The sequence below is a fragment of the Malus sylvestris genome, chromosome 5 (assembly GCF_916048215.2).
Source record: "Malus sylvestris chromosome 5, drMalSylv7.2, whole genome shotgun sequence".
Taxonomy (NCBI): domain Eukaryota; kingdom Viridiplantae; phylum Streptophyta; class Magnoliopsida; order Rosales; family Rosaceae; genus Malus; species Malus sylvestris.
The window spans coordinates 44,357,901-44,375,481 of record NC_062264.1 but is presented as its reverse complement, the minus strand read 5'-3'; the positions used below and the strand labels follow the sequence as shown (position 1 = coordinate 44,375,481).

The following is a 17,581-nucleotide window of genomic DNA, read 5'->3' as shown; positions in this document are numbered from 1 at the left end:
GTTTTAATTTTATTCACTTTTTGCATCACTTACGCTTATGGTTACGTCACCTCACGGTGACGGCCAGCATGCTTCGACCTTTTCAGGTCGGGGTGTGTCAGTGAGCCTTACAAGGAGAATTCGAACTGTGATTGATAATCATATATGCAACGGGGTGGGCTGGGACGAGTAATGCCATTTCTGAATTTGGAACTGAACCTAAACGAGCTGATTCGGGCCAGGTCCACGGGTCCGATTACAATTTTTTTAACTCGTCGTTCATCTTCCTTCGTCGATAACCTAGATGATCAAATCGGAAGTAGTAGCATTAGGATAATCTGCAACAAGAATTTGAACGACTCATGGTTCTCAAAGCAGTAGTATTTTGATTGTTTTGGGATTTCCAGTATCTCCTACTACACCCACTTGCCTCAAAAAGGTTGACATGCATACAAATTAACCAAATGAATCATATGAATTCAAATCCCAAAACCTCCAGTATCTCCTACTAAATCCGAAAACCTTTTTCAAAGCAAAACAATCATATAAATCATTTGAACCCATCGTCTTCTCCAATCTTAAGCCTCGCGCCCACCGTCTTCTCCGATCTGCAACAAGCCATCTTCGTCTCTAATCTGCAACAAGCCATTTTCGTCTTCACCAATCTACAACAGGCCATCTTCGCCTGAGATTTAGGAGACGATGGTGAGGCGTAATCTCGTGGTGGCTAGTTGTTGTGCGATGTCGACGTAGTCGAATTCGAATCAACTAAGTCACTCTCAGAAAGGTTTCTAGGTTTAAGAACGATGGTGAGGTGATGTCGTGACTCGTGTGGTGGCTGATGTGATGTCGCGACGGTCGATTAAAAGGTTGGGGGGATAAAAGAACAAGAAAGTTGAGAAATGGAGAAAGAAAGTGGGAGAGTCTGGGAGTCTGAGATGAGGGGATTTAATTAAAGGAAAACTAATTAAAAGGGTTTGAAAACTTTGAGTTTTAACGATAAGGACAAAATAAAGGGTAAAGTGAATAGTAGCATGTTTGACTTTTTAATGTAAAAATGTGGTTTTTCATTAAAGTGAACAGTACCGTGGGCTTTTCGTTAAAATTCCCTTTAATTAAATCATATAAAAATAAAAATGCTCTGAGAGGATGGTTCCAGAGACCTTAAGGGCCTCATAAATCTGGTCCTATTTGGTGGGCAACCTTGTAAGTCGAGGCCCACGGTGTCACACTTATTAAATCCATTATCCCATATGCTACATACGGGCCTGGCCGGGGGCTCGTTCATTCTTATTTTTGGACCCACCCCGCCCCGTTAATTTCATAAACCCACCCTGTTTTGTGTTTCGAATTTTTGGACCCGCCCCGACCCACGGGTCCAGGACCCGTTTGCCCACCCCTAGGTATATCACCTGTGTTCCCGTCACAATTAAAAATTTCTCCACACTAAAAAATCTCTCGTTGATGGGATTGTCTCTGTTTGCCACGCCACCAAAACAACTGTTTTTTTTTCAGGTTTGTTTGCATACCAAATTCCGACGTACCTGGAACTACTGGAGTTGTTAGGCCTGAAGAATCCCAATTAATACCGAAGTTTTTTTGTGATGAAATCTCACACTGGTCTGACTGTGCCGGTGGTAATTAACAAGTTGAGGACAATATCGATATTGTTGGAAGTGAGACTTTGGCTCATCTCTATGATAATTTGACATGGTATCAGAGCCAATGAGCAAGCCCGTACAGTCACGTGTTGGTTTGATTCCAACTAATACCGTGACATTTTGTAATAAAACTTCACACATGTTAGACTGTGTACGTGGTAACTAAATTGAAAACAATACCGGTGTTGTTAGAAGTGAGACTTTAGCCGTCTCTTTTATAATTTGACAGAAGAATTGTTGCTAATGTTTATGTTTTTGTTGGAATTTCTGCTGCTTGTTTGAAGAGTTTACCCAGCACCTAGCAAGCACGACTCAAACCAAGGAGACTTTGGATGTTGACGGTCAAATCAGTTTTGTCAAAGGGAGGATCTCTTTCCACCAAGGCCACCAGATCAAGTGATCCGATTCTTTTAAATTTTATGCAAAGGCCCACCTATTTTGATTCTTTAAAAACTATGATAATCTTTTATCATTCGATGAAATTTGGAAGGCTCGGATCACTTGATCTGGTGGTTTTAGTGGATTAAATCGAAAGGGCATCTCTTACCTCGTCAAAGAATAATATGTTGATAGGTGTAATTTTAATTAGTATATTAACTGATTTTAATGTCGGATTAAGTTTTTAATTAATATTAAAAACGTTTTGATTAGGATACATAACTGTTGGAAAGAGTTTTGTATTATTAGATACATCCAAGAGGTATTTGAAAGTGTATGAAATAGTCTATATAACTGAAATCTCATTTCAACGTATATGATTCGGTTCCCGATGGATCATTTCAACGTATATGATTCCGTTCCCGATGAAATCTCATTTCAACGTATCTGAGAGGATGGTTCCAGAGACCTTAAGGGCCTCCTAAATCTGGTCCAATTTGGTGGGCAACCTTGTAAGTCGAGGCCCACGGTGTCACACTAATCAAATCCATTATCTCATATGCTACAAACGGGCCTGGTCGGGGGCTCGTTCCTTCTTATTTTTGGACCCGCCCCTCCCCGCTAATTTCATAGACCCACCCCGTTTTGTGTTTCGAATTTTTGGACCCGCCTCGACCCACGGGTCCAGGACCCGTTTGCCCACCCCTAGGTATACCATCGCCACAATTAAAAATTTCTCTACACTGAAAAATCTCTCATTGATGGGATTGTCTCTGTTTGCCACTCCACCTAAACAACTATTTTTTTCAAGTTTGTCTGCATACCAAATTCAAACGTACCTGGAACTACTGGAGTTGTTGGGCCTGAAGAATCCCAATTAATACCGAAGTTTTTTTGTGATAAAATCTCACACTGGTCTGACTATGTCGGTGGTAATTAACAAGTTGGGGACAATATCGGTATTGTTGAAAGTGAGACTTTGGCTCATCTCTGATAATTTGACATGATATCAGAGCCAACGAGCAGGCCCGTACAGTCACGTGTTGGTTTGATTCCAACCAATACCGTGACATTTTGTAATAAACTTCACACATGTTGGACTGTGCAGGTGGTAACAAAATTGAAAACAATATCGATGTTGTTAGAAATGAGACTTTCGCCGTCTCTTTTATAATTTGACAGAAGAATTGTCGCTGATGTTTATGTTTTTGTTGGAATTTTTGCTGCTTGTCTGAAGAGTTTACCTGGCACCTGGCAAGCACGACTCAAACCAAGGAGACTTTGGATGTTGACAGTCAAATCAGTATCGTCAAAGAATAATCTGTTGGAGTTTTATGCCTCAATTGTCCCACATCAGGAACACAAGTTCTCCAATAGGTGTGATTTTAACTAGTATATTAACTAATTTTAGTTTCGGATTTTTAATTAATATCAAAAATGTTTTGATTAGGAAACAAACTGCTGGACAGAGTTGTATTATTAGATACATCCAAGAGGTATTTGAAAATATATGAAATAGCCTATATAACTGATGTCTCATTTCAAAGTATATGATTCAGTTCCCGAAGGACCATGTTTTATCACAGACATCGGAATTTAGTTATCGACCTTCGAATTTAGTTATTGTCACGTCGTTGATAGAACACGATCCATTGGAAAGTAATGGAACTGTAGCATCACCGCATGAATTTCTTCTCAAGGCAAATGCGGGCTGCTGAGGAGATGGAGCAGATGCTTCGCCGCTCAACATAAAAACAACAGCTGACATGGATGGTCTGTTCTTCGACTCTTCTTCGACACACAAGAGCCCGACCTGAATGCATCTCATGGCTTCGTCGGGCGCGTATGACTCCAATGACGAATCCACAATTTCTAAGGCTCTGTCTTCACTCCACAACTGCCAAACCTGTAGTTGACAGTTCATTTTAAACATGTATGGGATGAGTAAATAAAAAGGGTTGGTTGTTTGCACAATTTGTGTTACTCACATGTCCTATTAAGTTTACGAAATGATCCGCTTGATAGAAACCGTTGTTTTTCTTGCCGCTTACAATCTCCAATAATATGACCCCAAAACTAAAAACATCCAATTTGGTCGAAAATCTCCCAAACACTGCATACTCCGGTGACATATATCCACTGTATTATGCATATAAAGAAAATAAAACGTTACAGCCAAAGAATAGTAAGAGATGAAAGAGCTAATGGAAGGTGAGTTTATAACGATTCTTACTATGTTCCGACAACTCTGTTGGTCGTATCCTGGAGTTGGTCCCCATGGAAGATTCTTGCCATGCCGAAATCTGAGATTTTTGGGTTCATCTCAGCATCTAGAAGGACATTGCTGGTTTTTAGATCCCGGTGAATAATCCTAAGTCTTGAGTCCTGGTGAAGATACAAAACCCCACGAGCAACCCCATTGATGATATCGAATCGCTTTTGCCAATCCAGCAAGGACTTTTTTGTGTGATCTGCATCAAGATATTTGGCTTTAATTGTGCAGATAAATAAATGTAACATATTCGACTAAGATATGCTTCATAGTTTGAGAAATGGCGTGAACACATGAATCTGTCCTCTATAGACATACCGAAAAGAAAGTAGTCCAAGCTTTTGTTCGGCAAGTATTCCAGGACTAACATCCTTTCTTCTCCCTTTATGCAACAGCCTAAAAGTTTCACGAGATTCCTGTGTTGAAGTCTCGCTATCAGCGCAACTTCATTTTTGAATTCTTCAACTCCTTGTCCTGAAGTTCTGGATAATCTTTTTACAGCAATATTCTGATTATTTCGTAACACACCCTGAAGTTTTTATTCAGTTTTATCATTAAGCTTCCACATAATCATCGCTTATTTTATCAAGCCATTATGTTGTGATTATTCTTTAGTAATGAAATTTGTAACTCTTCGAAAGTGGGACTAACCTTATAAACAGTGCCAAAACCACCTTGGCCAAGTTTTTGGACTGGAGAGAAGTTGTTTGTAGCTGCAATTATCGTTCTCAGATGGAAAAATTGCCATTCGGGATGTCTCCTTTCTTCGATCTCAACTGTTAACAATAAAAGAAATCACTGTCTGCATTTTCTTCTCACTGTTCTATTTTCATTGACAAACGATATAGAAATATAAGTTTTACATCGAGCTCACGCATATGGATTCTATCTAATTGCAGTGCTTCGATGTGATTTACAAACTGCACAAGCATTACAAATGGAGTGCTTTTATTTGATGAAACTGTTCGAGAATTCAAAATCGCTGACTACTTTTACCTTTTGTCTTCCTCTTTTTCTTAATCCTCCAACAGGCCAACGCAACAATCAGTACCAATGCTAGAAGAACAGACAACATCAGAATAGCCAGCATACCTCTCCTTTTAAGAAAACCTTTCGAGTTTCGGGAAGTTTCAGCTACACATAAGAGTGGGATAAAGGATTAAAAAATAACAAAACCAGTAGTACGGTAAGTTCCACAAATTCCAAAAATTTATAATGCAACTTTTCCATGGCAAGAAGTGGTACCTAATTCGATTTTGTCCACACGTACGTGTAGATCTCGCCCTACCTGTGTGTGCACTAAAATGTCCAGCAACTCACCATACCATGTCACGCAATCACTGCGCCCTTCAGATTCTATGACCATATATGCAGTGCAAGAACAATTGCTTAAGCACACCTGCTCACACTCTTTGACATTAATACCTTTTTCGAGCCATGCTGCTTTCGTTGTGTCTGGATCTTTAACTCGTGCCACTTTCATGAACCCTTCTCCGTTCCTACACTTTGATACCGCAACTCGTTTACTCACACACCCATCCGAACCATCTCTCATGTTCCAATCATTGACAGACTTCGGTTCATACCCTGGCAGACACTCACACTCAAACGAATTGATATTGTCAGGGCTACATTGGCTGTTGGCACCGCACTCTCCATACTGGTCACACCGATATTTTGGTGCAGACCATAGTTCCTTCCATTCTCTATCCGCATTGTTCCACCTGAGGTTTTGCACTAACCCAGAATCCTTCAACACCCCCCTTGTTGAAGTGCTATCGTTTTTAAGAGAGTAATACATTTCGTCCTGATTACTGACAAAATTACCCGGGTCCACTGGACCAGATCGCCAATGCGGAGTCAAACCTTTATAAAAAATAAAAAATTCGGGGGTGGCGGTCTGATTGGAATAGAGCCTAGCGGTGTATTCCCCTGTTCCAGGGTCATCTTGTGACTTCCAAGATGTTAAGGCCCATTCTATCCCCAATTTCCAATTCATGCCTAGTTTCATACCTGGAAGGATAGTATCTGTAGGATAATCAAAACTCTGCCACATAAAGTTTTTGCTTTTATTATCCCGGAAAAGAACTAAATTTCCAGAATCTAAAAGCTGAGCCCTGCAACTAGTGCTCGCAGTTTGAACCGTCACATTTGTAGACCACACAGGAATGTTCTGCATATTGTTAGAATAAAGAAGCAGTCTCCCATACCTGTCTATAGTTAGGACACCAGAGGTATCATTGATGGGGTCGTTTCTGTTTGCTACCCAAACCACTGCCTTTTGATCTTTTTCATCTTTTTCAACATACCAAATTCCGACGTACCTGGAGCTGGAGTTTCGGGGTTTGAAGAACCCTAATGCGAAGATGTTTTCTTTGGACACCAGAAGATCACCATCCTTTACATGTTGGTCCATTTCTATGGTGTCAATGGAAGTGCAAAATGGAAAGAGGAGGGACACAACAAGCAAAGCGTTCAGTAACATTTTCTTGGCAGATGCATGTATCAGATTCAAACCCTTGGCACAATCACAGCAACTGCGAGGGCAATAGAGAATTAGACGATCAGAGGCTCAAGCCATCGGACTACCAAAGAATCCTACCCTCCCTTACCTCAAAACCATCGGATTTTGACCGCAAGCCATCAGACTTGACCGCACTTGTTTTCCGTGTACATTAATGATAGTGTTGACAGCTGTCCTGCTTCTTTGAATTTTACCCAACATGTGCTTCTTTTCGTCAATCGGTATTTGGAAGACGAAAAGGACATTTCTAGTCAGCATTCTCGGATCCACTCAAGTCTTGTTGAATTGTCTTGGATAATGTGATACATCCAACCCCGATATCCCCATATATTACGATGGATATGCGTTGGTCGACATCAGAGGGTGATGAAATCATTTTAAACATGCATACAAATTATAACGATAGAACGAATGTAAATAAAATATGTAAATTTGAATATAATGAAGTATGCAATTGCAGGAACGAGTTTAGGACATACAACTAATAAAAAAGAGTACGAAATGAATATTTTAAAATAAATAAGATTGCAAAGAAAGTAGGTCATACACCAAGAAGACCCAAAGATAACGATAGAACCAACCATTAGTATATGCTGTTACCTGAATTGGTATTTCTCTTTGTTATATTAGTATTTGCCTCGGTACTATCCCTTACTAATTCCAATTAACAATGTTCAAGTCGAATAACTTAAATTGGTTACGCAAGGAAGAAAAGCAACATTAGGTATAGAAAAATTCGGAAACTGGGTGTGCTAGGTTAGATGGTTTGCTTTTCCCTCCTCGTGGAGAGGGTGCTGTTACTGCTATATGATCGATCATTGCAATTGTAATGAATTGTTTCATGAATCTATGGTTATTCTAATCCATGCCTTCTAATCGTTTTTGTGTTGGAGCTTATTTGGATTTTACTAATTATAATTAAGGTTAATTATCCATATCAGACACTAGAGTTCAGTTAGGAGTTAATGACTTGGTTAATTGAATCTCCTATAATGTAGGACCATAAGGATTAAGTGATGAAGGAGAGAAACACCCCATGATCGGAAGACAAGCGTAATGCTTGCAGTTATCAAACTGCTATCCTTAATGGGAGGAGGTGGTTATGATGAGATGTGTAGATGTCTATATATACTTGGTCCCTGCTCAAGGAAGGTTGGTTCCATTTTCTGAGATAAAATCTAGATCCATTACTAAAATAGAACATAAGGTTTCCATTGAGTAGAATATCAAAGTAAAAGGCTTCAATCTGTGTAATGGCTTCTTCAGGTAAAATCCTGAACCATTGCTAATACCAGTTCGTCAAAAATACCACGTGTGCATGTCGCCAAAACCTTGTAGTATTAACCCTTGGTTTTATTAAAGTTTACATTTGGCATCAGAGCCAACCTAGTTGGTTTTAGTTTTTCTTTTAATATGATATGATTGCACTGTCTATGTGTGTGTGTATATATATATATATGTTGGCTTCTTCAGTATTTGTTTTGTAGTGAGCCTTACAAGGAGAATTCGAACTGTGATTGATAATCATATATGCAACGGGGTGGGCCGGGCCGAGTAATGCCATTTCTGAATTTGGAACCGGACCTAAACGGGCTGATTCGGGCCGAGTCCACGGGTCCTCGTCGTTCATCTTCCTTTGTCGATAGCCTAGATGATCAAATCGGAAGTAGTAGCATTAGGATAATCTGCAACAAGAATTTGAACGACTCATGGTTCTCAAAGCCGTAGTATTTTGATTGTTTTGGGATTTCCAGTATCTCCTACTACACCCACTTGCCTCAAAAAGGTTGACATGCATACAAATTAACCAAATGAATCATATGAATTCAAATCCCAAAACCTCCAGTATCTCCTACTAAATCCAAAAACCTTTTTCAAAGCAAAACAATCATATAAATCATTTGAACCCATCGTCTTCTCCGATCTTGAGCCTCGCGCCCACCATCTTTTCTGATCTGCAACAAGCCATCTTCGTCTCCAATCTGCAACAAGCCATTTTCGTCTTCACCAATCTGCAACAGGCCATCTTCGCCTGAGATTTAGGAGACAATGGTGAGGCGTGATGTCGTGGTGGCTGGTTGTTGTGCGATGTCGACGTAGTCGAATTTGAATCAACTAAGTCACTCTCAGAAAGGTTTCTAGGTTTAAGAACGATGGTGAGGTGATGCCGTGACTCGTGTGGTGGCTGATGTGATGTCGCGGCAGTCGATTAAAGGGTTGGGGGGAGAAAAGAACAAGAAAGTTGAGAAATGGAGAAAGAAAATGGGGGAGTCTGGGAGTCTGAGACGAGGGGATTTAATTAAATCATATAAAAATAAAAATGCTCTGAGAGGATGGTTCCAGAGACCTTAAGGGCCTCCTAAATCTGGTCCAATTTGGTGGGCAACCTTGTAAGTCAAGGCCCATGATCACTCATATATTTCATGCATTTATACCATCCATTTCTAAAGTTTTTGTGATGTTTTTGTGTTAAAGTTGTGGCATTTTACCTTACCTTGTGTTAATGTACAATTAATTTTATTTTAGGATCAATTTCAAAGAAAATGAGCTGAAAAGAAAATAAAAGAAAAGAAATAAATGGGACGGAAAGGAAGACACTGAGCAGAAAACAGAAATAGAATAAAGAAAGACAGTGGGAGAGGGTCACGGCATAAACAAAGGAAGTGGATGGCACACTGAGTGGAAGAATAAAAGAAAGAGAAGAGTGGGAAGGAAGTGGAGTGCGTTGGCTGAAAAGAAGATAATAGAAAAATGCTATAAATGGGACGGGAGTGAGAGGCTGACACGGACAGCAGAAAAGGAGAGGAATAAAGAAGGAGAGGACTCGAACTGGCTGAAAAAAAAGACGAGAAACAGAGAGAGGAAGGCAGGTGGAAGAAAAACAGGACAGAGGAAAGAGGGAGGCGCAAAAAGAGAGGAGCGACTGACAGAGAGCAGGGGTATCACATAAACAGAGAGCAAGAGTGGAGACAGTGTACGGAAAAAGAAAAGAAGACAGAAGCAGAGAGAAAGAGGCACGGCAGAGAGCAAAGCTTCACTCTATTTTTCTTGGTTTTATCTTTTCAAATCCATGTTTTACTTTTGGTTTAATTTGTGAATTATGTGTAACTAAATTTTAAGTAGTTAGGGGCTGTTTTGAAGCCCCTAATATGATTGCAAGTTTGTTATGACATTTCATTGAATTGCTTTTATGAATGGATGAAAATTGGTTCACTACTTATGTCAGTGATGAATTCTTTATATGTTTTCTATGGATGCATACTTAGTAAGCATATTTAGGATTCAAATGCTATGAATATATGTATGTCTGCCCTTGTTGAATGAGGACCTACATATGTTCTAGAGTAGTACTTGTTAATTGCGATTAACATGTGAACCAATTTCTAGGATAAGTAAGACAATGCCAGTACTTACCATGCCTTGTGATGACTCAAACTCTTTTCGTTCTTAATGATTTCTACTTGTTAAATCTATGAACACGTCATTCTAGATTGCATGTTAGGGACTACGTTAAGTTGAAAACGTCATTCTCTTAACATACTACGTAAGAAAGAGTAATAGGTTGTGTTCTAACATTGAGCCAACTTGAGCATCTTCATCCGAAAATAAAAGGAATTTGAATGAAACATAACATGTTTGCATGATTATTTGGTGGTGGATAACAATTCCCCGAACTCGTTTTTCTTAAACTTGTGATCTACTCAAAATCTGTTTCTGTACTGTTTTTGTACGATTTAATTTAAATAGCAAATCAACTCCAAAAATCCCAAAAATTTGTGAGACTGTCGTACTGTGTGTCTAGTATTTGCATATAAAATTTCATAGACTTTAGACCAGTGTAAGTCAGTCTAATAATCAATTTTTGGTGGCTGGTCAGTAGGGACCGCAACCAGTTTTTGTGACATTTTAAGTAGTTAGATAAAACAATCTTCTGCGGGAAATACCCTTATTTTCATATGCTACAATTGACAAATCCTAGTGTTAATAAGGAAAATTAATAGGATATTTGTGTGCTACTTTGTGGTGTGCTTTTATGCCTACCAGCCCACGGTGTCACACTAATCAAATCCATTATCCCATATGCTACAAACGGGCCTGGCCGGGGGCTCGTTCCTTCTTATTTTTGGACCCACCCCGCCCCGCTAATTTCATAAACCCACCCCGTTTTGTGTTTTGAATTTTTGGACCTGCCCCGACCCACGGGTCCAGGACCCGTTTGCCCACCCCTAGGTATATCACCTGTGTTCCCGTCACAATTAAAAATTTCTCCACACTAAAAAATCTCTCATTGATGGGATTGTTTCTGTTTGCCACGCCACCCAAACAACTGTTTTTTTTTCAGGTTTGTTTGCATACCAAATTCCGACGTACCTGGAACTACTGGAGTTGTCAGGCCTGAAGAATCCTAATTAATACTGAAGTTTTTTTTGTGATAAAATCTCACATTGGTCTGATAGTGCCGGTGGTAATTAACAAGTTGAGGACAATATTGGTATTGTTGGAAGTGAGACTTTGGCTCATCTCTATGATAATTTGACATGGTATCAGAGCCAACGAGCAAACTCGTACAGTCACGTGTTGGTTTGATTCCAACTAATACCGTGACATTTTGTAATAAAACTTCACACATGTCGGACTGTGTAGGTGGTAACTAAATTGAAAACAATACCGGTGTTGTTAGAAGTGAGACTTTAGCCGTCTCTTTTATAATTTGACAGAAGAATTATCGCTGATGTTTATGTTTTTGTTGGAATTTCTGCTGCTTGTCTGAAGAGTTTACCCAGCACCTGGCAAGCACGACTCAAACCAAGGAGACTTTGGATGTTGACGGTCAAATCAATTTTGTCAAAGGGAGGATCTCTTTCCATCAAAGCCACCAGATCAAGTGATCTGGTTCTTTTAAATTTTATCCAAAGGCCCACCTATTTTGATTCTTTAAAAACTATGATAATTTTTTATCATTGGATGAAATTTGGAAGGCTCGGATCACTTGATCCGGTGGTTTTAGTGGATTAAATCCAAAGGGGATCTCTTACCTCGTCAAAGAATAATATGTTGATAGGTGTAATTTTAATTAGTATATTAACTGATTTTAATTTCGGATTAAGTTTTTAATTAATATTAAAAAAGTTTTGATTAGGATACATAATTGTTGGAAAGAGTTCTGTATTATTAGATACATCCAAGAGGTATTTGAAAGTGTATGAAATAGCCTATATAACTGAAATCTCATTTCAACGTATATGATTTAGTTCCCGATGGATCATGTTTTATCACAGAGGACATCAGAATTTAGTTATCGACCTTCGAATTTAGTTATTGTCACGTCGTTGATAGAACACGATCCTTTGGAAACTGATGGAACAGCAGCATCGCCGCATGAATTTTTTCTCAAAGCAAATGCAGGCTGCTGAGGAGATGGAGCAGATGCTTCGCAGCTCAACATAAAAACAACAGCTGACATGGATGGTCTGTTCTTCGACTCTTCTTCGACACACAAGAGCCCGACTTGAATGCATCTCATGGCTTCGTCGGGTGCGTATGACTCCAGTGACAAATCCACAATTTCTAAGGCTCTGTCTTCACTCCACAACTGCCAAACCTGTAGTTGACAGTTCATTTTAAACACGTATGGGATGAGTAAATAAAAAGGGTTGGTTGTTTGCACAATTTGTGTTACTCACATGTCCTATTAAGTTTACGAAATGATCCTCTTGATGGAAACTGTTGTTTTTCTTGCCGCTTACAATCTCCAATAATATGACCCCAAAACTAAAAACATCCGATTTGGTTGAAAATCTCCCAAACACTACATACTCTGGTGACATATAGCCACTGTATTATGCATATGAAGAAAATAAAACGTTACAGCCAAAGAATAGTAAGAGATGAAAGAGCTAATGGAATGTGAGTTTATAGCTATTCTTACTATGTTCCAACAACTTTGTTGGTCCTATCCTGGAGTTGGTCCCCATGGAAGATTCTTGCCGTGCCGAAATCTGAAATTTTTGGGTTCATCTCAGCGTCTAGAAGGACATTGCTGGTTTTTAGATCCCTGTGAATAATCCTAAGTCTTGAGTCCTGGTGAAGATACAACACCCCACGAGCAACCCCATTGATGATTTCGAATCGCTTTTGCCAATCCAGCAAGGACTTTTTTGTGTGATCTGCATCAAGATATTTGGCTTTAATTATGCAGATAAATGTAACATATTCGACTAAGATATGCTTCATAGTTTGAGAAATGGCGTGAACAAATGAATCTTTCCTCTATAGACATACCGAAAAGAAAGTAGTCCAAGCTTTTGTTCGGCAAGTATTCCAGGACTAACATCCTTTCTTCTCCCTTTATGCAACAGCCTAAAAGTTTCACGAGATTTCTGTGTTGAAGTCTCGCTATCAGTGCAACTTCATTTTTGAATTCTTCAACTCCTTGTCCTGAAGTTCTGGATAATCTTTTTACAGCAATATTCTGATTATTTCGTAACACACCCTGAAGTTTTTATTCAGTTTTATTAAGCTTCCACATAATCATCACTTATTTTATCAAGCCATTATGTTGTGATTATTCTTTAGTAATGAAATTTGTAACTCTTCGAAAGTGGGACTAACCTTATAAACAGTGCCAAAACCACCTTGGCCAAGTTTTTGGACTGGAGAGAAGTTGTTTGTAGCTGCAATTATCGTTCTCAGATGGAAAAATTGCAATTCGGGATGTCCCCTAGTTTCTTCGATCTCAACTGTTAACAATAAAAGAAATCATTGTCTGCATTTTCTTCTCACTGTTCTATTTTCATTGACAAACGATATAGAAATATAAGTTTTACATCGAGCTCAAGCATATGGATTCTATCTAATTGCAGTGCTTCGATGTGATTTACAAACTGCACAAGCATTACAAATGGAGTGCTTTTATTTGATGAAACTGTTCGAGAATTCAAAATCGCTGACTACTTTTTACCTTTTGTCTTCCTCTTTTTCTTAATCCTCCAACAGGCAAACGCAACGATCAGTACCAATGCCAGAAGAACAGACAACATCAGAATAGCCAGCATACCTCTCCTTTTAAGAAAACCTTTCGAGTTTCGGGAAGTTTCAGCTACACATAAGAGTGGGATAAAGGATTAAAAAATAACAAAACTAGTAGTACAGTAAGTTCCGCAAATTCCAAAAATTTATAATGCAACTTTTCCATGGTAAGAAGTGGTACCTAATTCGATTTTGTCCACACGTACATGTAGATCTTGCCCTACCTCTGCATGCACTAAAATGTCCAGCAACTCACCATACCATGTCAAGCAATCACTGCGCCCTTCAGATTCTATGACCGTATATGCAGTGCAAGAACAATTGCTTAAGCACACCTGCTCACACTCTTTGATACTAATACCTTTTTTCAGCCGTGCTGCTTTGGTTGTGTCTGGATCTTTAACTCGTGTCACTTTCATGAACCCTTCTCCGTTCCTACACTTTGATACCGCAACTCGTTTACTCACACACCCGTCCGAACCATCTCTCATGTTCCAATCATTGACAGACTTCGGTTCATACCCTGGCAGACACTCACACCCAAACAAATTGATATTGTCGGGGCTACATTTGCTGTTGGCACCGCACTCTCCATACAGGTCACACTGATATTTTGGCCCAGACCATAGTTCCTTCCATTCTCTATCCGCATTGTTCCACCCGAGGTGTTGCAGTAACCCAGAATCCTTCAACACCACCCTTGTTGAAGTGCTATCGTTTTTAAGAAAGTAATACATTTCGTGCTGATTACTGACAAAAGTACCCACCACTGGATCAGATCGCCCCGCGTCCACTGGATCAGATCGCCAATGCGGAGTCAAACCTTTATAAAAAACAAAAAATTCGGGGGTGGCAGTCCGATTGGAATAGAGCCCATGGGTGTATTCCCCTGTTCCAGGGTCATCTTGTGACTTCCAAGATGTTAAGACCCATTCTATCCCCAATTTCCAATTCAAGCCTAGTTTCATACCCGGAATGTAAGTATCTGTAGGATAATCAAAACTCTGCCACATAAAATTTTTGCTTTTATTATCCCGGAAAAGAACTAAATTTCCAGAATCTAAAAGCTGAGCCATGCAACTAGTGCTCGCAGTTTGAACCGTCACATTTGTAGACCACACAGGAATGTTCTGCATATTGTTAGAATAAAGAAGCAGTCTCCCATACCTGTCTATAGTTAGGACACCAGAGGTATCATTGATGGGGTCGTTTCTGTTTGCTACCCAAACCACTGCCTTTTGATCTTTTTCATCTTTTTCTGCATACCAAATTCCGACGTACCTGGAGCTGGAGTTTCTGGGGCCGAAGAACCCTAATGCGAAGATGTTTTCTTTGGACACCAGAAGATCACCATCCTTTACATGTTGGTCCATTTCTATGGTGTCAATGGAAGTGCAAAATGGGAAGAGGAGGGACACAACAAGCAAAGCTTTCAGTAACATTTTCTTGGCAGATGCATGTATCAAACCCTTGGCACAATCACAGCAACTGCGAGGGCAATAGAGAATTAGACGATCAGAGGCCCAAGCCATCGGACTACCAAAGAATCCTACCCTCCCTTGGCTCAAAACCATCGGATTTTGACCGCAAGCCATCGGACTACCAAAGAGGCCCAAGCCATCGGACTTGACCGCACTTGTTTTTCCGTGTACATTAATGATAGTGTTGACAGCTGTCCTGCTTCTTTGAATTTTACCCAACATGTGCTACTTTTCGTCGATCGGTATTTGGAAGACGAAAACGACATTTCTAGTCAGCATTCTGGGATCCACTCAAGTCTTGTTGAATTGTCTTGGATAATGTGACACGTCCAACCCCGATATCCCCATATATTACGTTGGATATGTCCTGACCGAAATCTGAGGGTGATGAAGCAATTTTAAACATGCATACAAATTATAACGATAGAACGAACGTAAATAAAATATGTAAATTTGAATATAATGAAGTATGCAATTGTAGGAACGAGTTCAGGACATTGCAAAGAAAGTAGGTCATACACCAAGAAGACTCAAAGATAACGATAGAACCAACCGTTAATATATGCTGTTACCTGAATTGGTATTTTTCTTTGTTATATTAGTATTTGCCTCGTTACTATCCCTTACTAATTCCAACTAACAATGTTCAAGTCTAATAACTTAAATTGGTTACGCAAGGAAGAAAAGCAACACTAGGTATAGAAAAATTCGGAAACTGGGTGTGCTAGGTTAGATGGTTTGCTTTTCCCTCCTCGTGGAGAGGGTGCTGTTACTGCTATATGATCGATCATTGCAATTGTAATGAATTGTTTCATGAATCTATGGTTATTCTAATCCGTGCCTTCTAATCGTTTTTGTGTTGGAACTTATTTGGATTTTACTAATTATAATTAAGGTTAATTATCCATATCAAACACTAGAGTTCAGTTAGGAGTTAATGACTTGGTTAATTGAATCTCCTATAACGTAGGACCATAAGGATTACTTGATGAAGGAGAGAAACACCCCATGATTGGAAGACAAGCGTAATGCTTGCAGCTATCAAACTGCTATCCTTAATGGGAGGAGGTGGTTATGATGAGATGTGTAGATGTCTATATATACTTGGTCCCTGCTCAAGGAAAGTTGGTTCCATTTTCTGAGATAAAATCTAGATCCATTACTAGAAGAGAACATAAGGTTTCCATTGAGTAGAAGATCAAAGTAAGAGGCTTCAATCTGTGTAATGGCTTCTTCAGGTAAAATCCTGAACCATTGCTAATACCAGTTCGTCAAAAATACCACGTGTGCATGTCGCCAAAACCTTGTAGTATTAACCCTAGGTTTTACTAAAGTTTACATTTGGCATCAGAGCCAACCTAGTTGGTTTTACTTTTTCTTTTAATATGATATGATTGCACTGTGTATGTGTGTGTATGTATATATGTTGGCTTCTTTAGTATTTGTTTTGCAGTGAGCCTTACAAGGAGAATTCGTACTGTGATTGATAATCATATATGCAACGGGGTGGGCCGGGCCGAGTAATGCCATTTCTGAATTTGGAACTGAACCTAAACGGGCTGATTCGGGCCAGGTCCACGGGTCCGATTACAATTTTTTTAACTCGTCGTTCATCTTCCTTCGTCGATAACCTAGATGATCAAATCGGAAGTAGTAGCATTAGGATAATCTGCAACAAGAATTTGAACGACTCATGGTTCTCAAAGCAGTAGTATTTTGAATGTTTTGGGATTTCCAGTATCTCCTACTACACCCACTTGCCTCAAAAAGGTTGACATGCATACAAATTAACCAAATGAATCATATGAATTCAAATCCCAAAACCTCCAGTATCTCCTACTAAATCCGAAAACCTTTTTCAAAGCAAAACAATCATATATATCATTTGAACCCATCGTCTTCTCCGATCTTGAGCCTCGCGCCCACCGTCTTCTCCGATCTGCAACAAGCTATCTTCGTCTCCAATCTGCAACAAGCCATTTTCGTCTTCACCAATCTGCAACATGCCATCTTCGCCTGAGATTTAGGAGACGATGGTGAGGCGTAATCTCTTGGTAGCTAGTTGTTGTGCGATGTCGACGTAGTCGAATTCGAATCAACTAAGTCACTCTCAGAAAGGTTTCTAGGTTTAAGAACGATGGTGAGGTGATGCCGTGACTCGTGTGGTGGCTGATGTGATGTCGCGACGGTCGATTAAAAGGTTGGGGGGAGAAAAGAACAAGAAAGTTGAGAAATGAAGAAAGAAAGTGGGGGAGTC

The 17,581-nt window shown here is 39.6% G+C and overlaps 2 protein-coding genes across 5 annotated transcripts in view; both read right to left on the bottom strand.

Moving 5' to 3' along the window:
* Nucleotides 1-15,618, bottom strand: part of LOC126624319 (G-type lectin S-receptor-like serine/threonine-protein kinase RKS1) — a 31,183-nt gene extending 15,565 nt beyond the window's left edge. Inside the window, exons 1-4 of one of the 4 annotated variants that reach the window (XM_050293382.1) lie at nucleotides 14,025-15,602; nucleotides 13,776-13,913; nucleotides 13,427-13,554; nucleotides 13,097-13,307 (exon numbers count right to left, since the gene is read on the bottom strand). In XM_050293382.1, coding sequence (XP_050149339.1) covers nucleotides 13,097-13,307; nucleotides 13,427-13,554; nucleotides 13,776-13,913; nucleotides 14,025-15,546 — 1,999 coding nt within the window. In that variant the 5' untranslated portion in view covers nucleotides 15,547-15,602. Of the gene's footprint in view, nucleotides 1-5,578; nucleotides 5,690-13,096; nucleotides 13,308-13,426; nucleotides 13,555-13,775; nucleotides 13,914-14,024 lie in introns of all 4 variants that reach the window. The other 3 variants (XM_050293381.1, XM_050293384.1, XM_050293383.1) reach the window with 3 other exon arrangements.
* LOC126624338 (G-type lectin S-receptor-like serine/threonine-protein kinase RKS1) lies at nucleotides 3,437-12,937 on the bottom strand. The gene is made up of 6 exons (XM_050293406.1): nucleotides 12,744-12,937; nucleotides 4,942-5,066; nucleotides 4,609-4,819; nucleotides 4,252-4,489; nucleotides 4,007-4,157; nucleotides 3,437-3,924 (listed from the first exon to the last, which is right to left on the bottom strand). Exons 1-6 carry the CDS (start codon nucleotides 12,787-12,789, stop codon nucleotides 3,619-3,621), a joined length of 1,077 nt encoding a protein of 358 aa, XP_050149363.1. The 5' UTR covers nucleotides 12,790-12,937; the 3' UTR covers nucleotides 3,437-3,618.
* Nucleotides 15,619-17,581: the final 1,963 nt, after the last annotated feature.